At 37.8% G+C, this 10,267-nt stretch overlaps 1 protein-coding gene across 4 annotated transcripts in view; it reads right to left on the reverse strand.

The window, feature by feature from the left end:
• Positions 1-10,267, reverse strand: part of zfpm2b (zinc finger protein, FOG family member 2b) — a 66,154-nt gene that overhangs the window by 5,132 nt on the left and 50,755 nt on the right. For all 4 annotated transcript variants that reach the window (XM_042745232.1, XM_042745230.1, XM_042745231.1 and 1 more), the window contains exon 6: positions 428-634. In XM_042745232.1, the coding sequence (XP_042601166.1) occupies positions 428-634 (207 nt within the window). The remainder of the gene's footprint in view (positions 1-427; positions 635-10,267) is intronic.

Below are 10,267 nucleotides of genomic sequence, written 5' to 3' on the forward strand. Positions count from 1 at the left end.
ATTTGTCCAGGTTTAAATGCTATTCAGCAATTCACAACAGAAAGTATAAAATACTATAAAATAAATTCTAAAAAAATATTAGGCTCAAGAGCACATCACTCCCAGATGGATGCTGGGATACAATATATCTATAATTTTGATTATGCAGTAAAGGGATGAACCACATATTTCAAACCTTTAGACCCCATCAAAGCAAATGCACTGTTGTTTGCATCAAATTCTTGTTAACTATGATTAGAGAATGGAAGAGGGTAAATATCTAATTCTTGCAAAACTGAAGGTCAGCCTCGACCCTTGGTAATTCTCTTATCCATGGCAAACATGCACATCAGAGCTGTGATGACTCTTTGACATGGATTTCCATTTTTAACCAAGCACATTAATCAGTCTATCCACTGTGGCAGAGGCCTGATAATGCAGCACTCACTGTTGATGATTGCGCCGGGCAGTATGGATGCCATGGCTGCTTGCTGAGGAAGGAGTTGGATGCCGTCCAGCTGTCGGGCCGGGTACATCCCTTGACCGTAGGGAGTATGGGCTGGTGTTTGAAGATGCGAATACAAATCCACCACACAGGCTGCAAGTTCATCTCCTTCCATTATGTTTTTAGTTGTGGAACACCACACATGTCCTCCTGTGAGAAAAAGCAAAGTTTGTATTTGATAGAGTATTTTAAAGGGATAGCAGTGTGCGTTTACTTCCGAGTCTACAATACTCCAGGCCTATTCAAACAGAGCGCTCTGATGAGGGGGGTCAAAAACAGGTCAGAAAATAGAATACTACTTCTAAATTATGTTTTTTTTTTTATCAATGTTAAAATCATGATTACATTATAATTGGACCTCAGAGAACAGTAAAAAATATATATATATATAAATGAAAGAAAAAAAAAACCCCGGAAGCAGTTCATGACCCCTTTAACCATTTCAAGAGAGTCATTTATGCTGAGGTCCCTTGAAGACTGAACGAGGGAAAGATTTTGAAGTCTAATAAAGATAATTCAGATGAAAATGAACCCACGAAACAGACCTTGTAGTTATATATGTGAGGATTATAAGAAATATATTTTGTTTATGCCTAACAATAAATCACAACTAGTGCTTTTTACTTGTCATAAATTTCACCCAGAGAATATTTTTTTTTTGCAAATAATATTTTTCTGCCAGTGTGGTATCAGTGCAAGACCTCACAAGCTTATTTTCAGAAACAGCAGTAGTAAGCTTCTACTTTTATCCATTTTCAACTAAATACACAGAAATCAGCATAGTGGTAAATAGAAACATTGCTTTTTGAACCCACATACAGCACACTGTCCTACACACAAATGCATTGCTTTGAAGCAGCAACAAATAAGTGAGGGACAAGTGTATTACCGCAGACACTGCTGCTGAAAAGAATAGACATCTCGGATAAAAGTACAGCATTATCAAATTGAAGGGCTGCGGATGAAACATTCCACTGGAGTCTGCAGAACAAACTCATTAGCCAGTTAAAAAGAAGAGGAGTGCTTTGTGACTGAGATAACATTTATCTGTCTAAATGACGGACTTTCTGTCTGCGCGTCATCTTCCATTGAGGGGATTAATGTTTTAAATATGACTATTTACAAAAGTCTGGAATGCAAGATAACAAGAAGAGACATGATATGCCAGCACTAAATGCTAGAATTAGGACGTGAACTAATTGGGGAGTTGGACAATGAGGATGAAGCAGGCTACACTCAATGCTACCTTTCAAACATGTGTGAGTGCTCTCTGACAACATGTCAAAGGAGAAAAAGTGACCTGTGACGTGCTGTCATGCCTCCCGCAGAGGAATGCTAATTGACAGGACTTGTGGGTCTGACATGAGGAACAGATGTCCATTCAATAAAACAGATGTTTTAATGCAACTGTGGTTTTGCATCAGTACAACATTATTCATAATAATTCATTAATATCTTAACAGCCACTTGAAACAATAGTACAATTTTAGGTATATTTTTGATCATTTTTTGATGACAATGACAAAACCATGTCACCAGTTTTATTAATTGTTGTTACAGGTATTTTGTAGATACTACAGTTACCCAAAATTGCAGTGTGTAAATAATGTACGATTTATAGTAGCATTTGCAACAATTCTCAAACAAAGATAAAGCAAAATAAAAGTGTTGTTTAGCCTCTGCCCAGCCTGTTCTTGAGTCTTTGCTATTTTAGTTCTGGCAGTGAAACAGCCTGTCACAATCTGTCTGACCAGCGTTTATTTTGGCATGATCACACTGTAGTGAAGACAATGAGAGGTTTAAATGCAATGCATGTGCGTCTTTCCTCCCTCTCTCTTTTATCCATGAATTCAAACAAATATTTATATCTGTCAATGAGTTTCTTGCCCATCAAAGCTGGAAAGACAAGCCAAGAAAGCTTTATCGTGTTTGAGCGTCCAACAAGACTAAAAAAAATTAAGTTAAGGGCTAAAGGAAAACTGCACAGCAATAGTATTTTTGGAGAATTGACTGTACAGCGCTGTATGGTCAGGCTTTGTTTAAATGGTGCTTTCTGAGGAATCTGTGTAAGGAACACAGCATAACTATCAAGCCTTTGCAATGGCCTTTTATGGTGGTTTTGTGGTAGACTGACAACTGCGCATGGAAAGGTGAAGAGATAATAACTCGCACTACCGACATCTGTTTTTCTTTATTTTATTTAATGCCTTTTTGTTTGTGACCTGAGTTGGATGTTTACTTATGCACTTTTTTTTTTTTCTCATTGTGTCGGCGTGAGGCGTTTTATTAAATTTGGGGAAAATATGCCATCTTCTCATCTCCCGTGCATTATTAGCACCATAGTTTTCCTATCTGGGCTGCTGAACATTTCAACTTGGTGTAACATCTTCACCACAAGGTGGCGATGTCCTCACCTTTGAAAGCAAGGTCTCAAAGGATCATTCATAAAGGTAGTTGGATTGCTCCTCTGTTAAATACTTTTGTTTCTGTCAGTGCTGCAGATAGTGCTGGGATTAGTTTTACTTTTTATTTCAATACACATATATGCATTATCTCATATATGCTGTATATGAGATAATGCTGTTCATTTGAACTTGCTATACATCAAAGAATCCTGGAAAAATCAGGATTTCCAAAAAATATTAAGTGGCACTGCATTTTTCAACATTGATGTGTGTTTTTTTTTTTTTTTGTTTGTTTGTTTTTACTAAGGTTTCTTACTTAAAAAGTGCATAAATAAATTTAATCAGGTTTTAACATCATGTATTGCTTTCTTCATGATTTTTAAACCTTATTTCAAAACTACAAGTATGATTTTATAATAAAAAGGACAATAAACTATGCCTTCTCCTCTATCTTTAAACTGCAACGCTGTGACTCATGGCAGAAAATGACCTACATTACATGGCTCTTGGGCCAAGACCATCTTTATTCCACCCGCAACTGTGTTTAATGAGGAAGTCCTAAGAAAACCATACAAAAAGTGTCCTAAAATGCCCAGCATAAGAGAGTGTCATCTTGCAAGTGCTGCAGCAGTGTGTGTGAGACAGCAGGGAGCTCACTTTCACTGCTCCCTTCCATAAATCACATCTGCATCCCAGAGTGCATCAGTCATACGGCTCCGTTCCCTCAGGGGCTGCCCTCATGGAGCTCCTGTGTTCCTGGCCAGAGCCCCGGGTATCACCTCTCCACCATCTGCCCCACACACCTGCACCCTCACTGATCTCCTGGCCTGAGCGCTACATCAAACACACACCAGAGGGGCATCATGCGGCTTCCTGTGAGGCACGGCCAGTCATCTGGCTGGGGAAGCAGGGTGTGAAGTTATGTCTCTTTTTGTATATTCATGAGGCGGTGCAGTCAGTGTTTATTTTCCCGCAGCACACCACACCCCCGGCTTTCAGGTTCAAATTGAGGAGCGGCAGTAGCTTGACAGGTCTTCCAAAAAAATTATCCTGCCGTTTTCCAATTTCTAAATATGAGCTTTGAGAAATGAATCGTCTTCCTGACAGCTAGCCTACTGGTCCGGCTAAAGCGGATGCTGGCAGAAAGTGAGATTTTACTGGCTGGGTGAACTAAGCTCCTTATGAGTGACAGGTCAAGACCTGCGTCTGTCTCACTTTCCTTTTTCCTTTCTTTATGTCAGTCTGAAGGGTTCAGTATGGCATCTAAATGACCTTTAAGAGTGCAATCTTTGACCTCCAGAGTTATTTACTGATAGAGGGAATTAGATGAATGTGATGTCACCACATATCACTTCAGGCCCTGGTTTTCTCACAATGAATGCCTTTTTCGTTCTTTGTTTAGGGGTAAAAAGATGTTGGAAATTTAGTTGAATATGTGGTTACACTTTATTTTAAGAACCAGTTAACACGATTAACAATTTAGTATGACTTTTGCCTTAATAAACTCCTAATTTGCTGCTTATTAATAGTTAGTAAAATAGTTGTTAAGTTTAGGTATGTTGTAGGATTAAGGGATCTAAAATATGGTCATGCAGAATAAAGTATTAAATTTGTGATTTATAAGTTTTAAAAAACAGCCAATATGCTAGTAACATGCATGCTAATAAGAAACTAGTTAATAGTGAGAATTGGACCCTTAACTACCGAATATGTAAATATGTTCTACATGCTTTCTTTTCAATAACAAAATAAGCACATAACAAAAAGGGCAGTGGTGAGAAAACAGCAGTTAAGAAAGCATAGATATGTGGACATGTTTGCACAAGCTCTGCAATGTGGCATTCCGGTCAAGTCACGTCACATTTATTTGTATAACTACTTTATAGATTGTTTTAAAGCAGCCAGATTTACAGTATTAAACATGAAAAACAATGCCAGTGTCAATTTTGATTACAACATTCATTTCTACTATAAAGCAGCTCTCCATTGTGCTTGTTTTTTTCTTGACAGACTGAAAAGGGGGAAAAATGAACTGGAGAAGATTTCCACGTCAAAGAAGATGGATTGGTAGATTGAAGGTGTTTACCTGTAACAGTCTCCCAAAATGAACTTTGTATATACAGTAATGGTCAAAAGTTGACATACACCTTGCAGAAACAGTCAGTGCTATTTATGCAAACATTTTAGTTGTTTACCAGGTTAAAACGATAGCACACTTCTTCTGAAATTCTGAACCAAATCTTTGAAATTATCTGCGACATGTTCAAGCAATTTCAGTTGTTTCAAAGTAGATCCTACACTAAATTTATTTAGTGAATGAGCAACAGCAATAGTGATGCATTCCACTAATAAAAGCAAGAACTTTGTCAAGTTGAAGATTTTAACTCCAGCTCCACACACACACACACACACACACTCTCTCTCTCTCTCTCACACACACACACACACACACACACACACACACACACACACACACACACACACACACACACACACACACACAGAAGCAAAATAAACAAATGTGTCTAAATATGGGACAATGTGTTTGTCGCCACACCTCCACACCCCTATGGAAGCCCCCTGAGATTGGCATAATGAAAAGCAATGTCTCCCACTTAACACCGGGATCCAGGCGCTCTCTCTGATAGAGGCCGGGGCTGTTTATTAAATGATGGAATTTGGCTGTTTCTTCAGCAGAATGTTATCAGCCGGAGAACAATCGTGCCCATGGTCGCACCCTCACTGGCTCGCCCGGCTGCTCATTAGCCACAGCATATTTAATCCAGAAGTTTCTTATCAAACGTGACACCTGCATCTCCGAATGGCACTTTCCCTGTTCATTGGCATGTATTTGGGTGAGTAGACTCCAAGGTGCTTTGTGGAGATTAAGAGAGGAAGAGAGAGAGAAAGTGAATGAGTGCTTATTTTATCATTTAGCGGGTCTGGACCGTATCCAAGCAGTTTTTGTCTTGTTGTTGTAATTAGAAAGCCTTTTAAGCGATAACAGCTGCTGCTGAATATGAATATGGATAGAACCACATCAATTCTGCCTGAGATAGACCCCCTTCCCATCCTCCCTCCCCCTCACTTACTGTTTTTCATACTGCGGTGATCTTAATAAAGACGGAGGAAAGTGTGGCTAGCCGTTCAACTCGGTTATTTTAGCATTTCTGATTGAAGTCTTTCTTGACAGTCTCTCTGTGTTACAAGTGAAGCATTCAAATCACAGACGCGCTGACAGGCAGCAACTCATTTCCATATCCCAATGTGTAATTAAGCTTTGTGACAGCTCCTTAATAGCTGCGTGCCGTGCTGTCAGTGCTATACGTTGCCCGGCTGACGTGTCGTTGAATTGAGATGCACATACAGCATATGCGTGCTTGTAAGCATGCAGCTTGCAAAATAGAAAATAGATGATAAAATAGATAAACAAATGCAGGTGTAAACATAAAGGTAGCTTTTTAAACAAATATGCAAACATAAAGGAGAAAAAAACATGTAAATGATAACAAAATAAACAACAAAGGTAAACAAAAGAACACAAAGGTGTAAACATTAACAAAATAAAATTGAAAACACCAATATAGGTAAGCAAAGGCAAACACAAAAGCAAATCTAAAGGGAAAAGTTAACATAAATGTAAACATTAACAAAATAGGTAAACAAATCCATGTAAAAGGGACCCTTAGCAAAATAATTATGTAAATATATGCATATGCACAGTCTAAAACTATTGATAAAACCACACAAAGGTATATCAAAAGGAAAACATTAAAATACGTATATATAAATGTAAATATCAACAAAATAGACAAACAATTTCAAATGCAAAGAGAAACATCAACAAAATAGCAAACAATAACAAAATTAGTAACCAACGGCAAACATAAAGGGAAATGTTAACAAAATCACAAAATTCAAGTGTAAACATGAAACAAAATAGGTAAACAAACGCAAATCTAAAGGTTAATGTTACTAAAATGAATAAATGTAGAAGTAAACTAATTTAAAGGCAAATGTAAAGTAAACATTAAGTAAACGAAGGCAAATGTAAAGGGAAATGCTAAAAAAAAAATAAGTAAACAAGTGTAAACATTAACAAAATAGTTAAACAAGAGCAAATGTAAAGTAAATATAAATTTAAAGGCTAAAAGGTAAACATTAACAAAATAGTTAATAAATATAAATGAAAATGTAAACAAAACAGGTAAACAGGCTAAATGTAAACAAAATAAAAGGTTACCGTAAAGGTAAATGTTGAAAGTTAGATTTCAGATTTTTTTTTTTTCTCAAATCTGTGTAATTATGTTAAATAAGCAGCTGCGTCACCTTGTCTTTCTCAGGAACTGTTAGACACACAACAGGACACTGCCGGGCCTCACTAGGGATTATGGTCGATGAATGACATACTATGCAAATCACTTTGTTATTTCTCCCAGTAGATGGTCACTGTGCTCACACTGGGAAGATTTCTGCCGCTCAGTGGAGTATCCTCTAGCGGACACTTATGACCCTATAGAGTCACACCACTGAGACACTTTGATCTGTGACTGAAAAACAACTGCAGCTTCTATAAAAAACATCTCAGAAGGAAATGTTTTACTTTTATCTTGGGGTATTCAGTATTGTGGCTTGGGACCCTCTGCTTTTTCCAGGTAATGGGATAGAGCAGGAGAGAGGGTGGGAGGGACGCAAGGAGGGAGAGATTGGGAGAAAGGGAGGAGAGATACCCCTCAAGCGAGCGCCTCGGTGGGAAGAGGATTATGTGCTTCTGCTTTTCTACCTTCTAGCAAAACTCCCGATTGGTTTCAGGAAAACTCAATTAAACTTTGTCTCTGTTGACTTCGTCTTCAGTGAGAATCAAACTGAAATTTCTCTGACATAACACTGTAACCCTGAACCTCGAGACGCAGGGTAGATATGAGATTGCTGCTTTAGATCCTCAAAAACAATAACATGACAAAAGAATTCACCAAAGATGTCTTTTACAAAAATGTCCTGAGGGACATGTTTGTCTTTTTCTTTTGCACTATTTTCCCCCATCATTGTGACTGCGTTGATGCAATAAGCATACAATTTGTCAAAAATTTGTATTTTTATTGTAATTTAAAAATTTCCTTTTTATAAATCTATCTTACACTATTAACATTATAAATACATACAGTCATTACACTGAGGACCTTAAGGACAAAAAAAAAAAAAATGATGGAAAACAACAAGTAATTAATTATTATTATTATAATTTTTTTTTTTATTTAAAAAATTCAGAAAGTTTTCTGTAAGGGGTATGTTTAGGTGTAGGGTTGGTGTAGGCAGGCAATAGAATATATAGTTTGTACATTATAAATACCATTACGCCTATGGAATTTCCCCATTTAGATAGCTAAGTAAATGTGTGTGTGTGTGTGTGTGTGTGTGTGTGTGTGTGTGTGTGTGTACACTCCAAAAAAAAAAAATAATGCAGTAAAATTAAGGTTGTTGCTAATCATTGACATTTCCAAGACTGTAATAATCCCCCGCAAAAAAACTGCATTAGCATGTATTATATGGAAAATGACTGATACATTTAAGCAGCATTACAAATGTTCCACATGACTGTCTGGCTACTATCCACTAGTACTATCACAGGAAACTACAAGTGATAAGCCAACGACCATCGTTTCCTCTTGCTGCGGTGTGCCAGGACTTTTTTTCTTTCTGCTGACCCCAGATTCACCTTAACAGAGCTGCTCCTTCCCATCACAGACAGCCATAAGCCTGTCAGATATCAGTCCATCAAGAAATGAGACAGAGGGGAGAGAAAGAGACAGCCAGCATGAAATATGAAGGGAGGAGAGCGAGAATCTGGGGGGGGGGGGGGGGTGATAAATCAAAAGAACAGGTCTACATCGTCTAATGACCAGAATAAACCTCTTTCCTGTTCAGTGGCAGAGCTCAGAGTCTCTGCAGTCCTTAAGCCGTGTCCCTCCTGATCCAGACATCCACTGCCATCAAACCAGGATTTATGACGCATCACAACCCCATGACAACATCCAGCAGCTTCATAATCTCATATTTTCTCTGCCCGTGCCTGACATTTCCAGCCTCGACATTCACTCAAGATAAGCCAAAAGCCCTCTGACAGGATGGAGAGCACATATAAAACACACGCTTAAGAATTTTACTGCCCTCTACGCTGGAACTCATCAGTTCATGAGCTGTGTGCCGGATGCAATCGACGCAACATTTCATATCAGACAACTCAACAACCCATATGCTGTTACAGAAAACACCAGTTCAGAACCACTATAGACCCTCATGGGGACACGTTCCCCCAAATACGCGGTCAACTAGTATGAGTTTTCTAACAGTCCACCTGGAAACAAAGCCAAACCTTATCATGGATGAAGACAGCTTTTGTTTTACAACTTTGACAATGATTGTTTATCATCATTATCACCATTACTGCTGCAAACTTGCACAACGTTCTTATTGGATGGGAGCGTATGTTGTTCTAGAACTTGGATATACCTTTCAGCATTAATGGTGTCTTTCCAGATGTGTAAGCTGCCCATGCAACTCATGCAACCCCATACCATCAGAGGTGATAACTTGATGATGATAACTTCAAACTCTTTGCAATTTTTCTCCGAGAAACTCCTTTCTGATATTGCTCCACTAATTTTTCACCGCAGCATTGGGGGAATTGGTGATCCTCTGCCCATCTTGACTTCTGAGAGACACTGCCACTCTGAGAGGCTCTTTTTATACCCAATCATGTTGCCAATTGACCTAAGAAGTTGCAAATCGGTCCTCCAGCTGTTCCTTATATGTACATTTAACTTTTCCGGTCTCTTATTGCTACCTGTCCCAACTTTTTTGGAATGTGTAGCTCTCATGAAATCCAAAATGAGCCAATATTTGGCGTGACATTTCAAAATGTCTCACTTTCAACATTTGATATGTTATCTATATTCTATTGTGAATAAAATATAAGTTTATGAGATTTGTAAATTATTCCATTCCTTTTTTACTCACAATTTGTACAGTGTCCCAACTTTTTTGGAATCGGGTTTGTATATGCATGTGTTTGTATTTATATATACATAATAAATATGCACAGTACACATGCATATATAATGTAAACAAAAACTTTTATTTTGGAAGTGATTAATCACGATTAATCATTTGACAGCATTAATACCATCCAACTTCCCCAGGGGGAAGTCGTGGCCTAGTGGTTAGAGAGTTTGATGTTTTTATGACAGCCAAATGTTAAAAGTTTATATTTCAACAACAAAATTAAAGTAAAACAAATTCTGGTCTCTGTTGCTAATTTTAATCATTAATAAAACCTTTAATTTTATAATAATGCACCGATTAAATATATTTATATATA

This window comes from Cyprinus carpio, chromosome B19 (assembly GCF_018340385.1).
Source record: "Cyprinus carpio isolate SPL01 chromosome B19, ASM1834038v1, whole genome shotgun sequence".
NCBI lineage: Eukaryota > Metazoa > Chordata > Actinopteri > Cypriniformes > Cyprinidae > Cyprinus > Cyprinus carpio.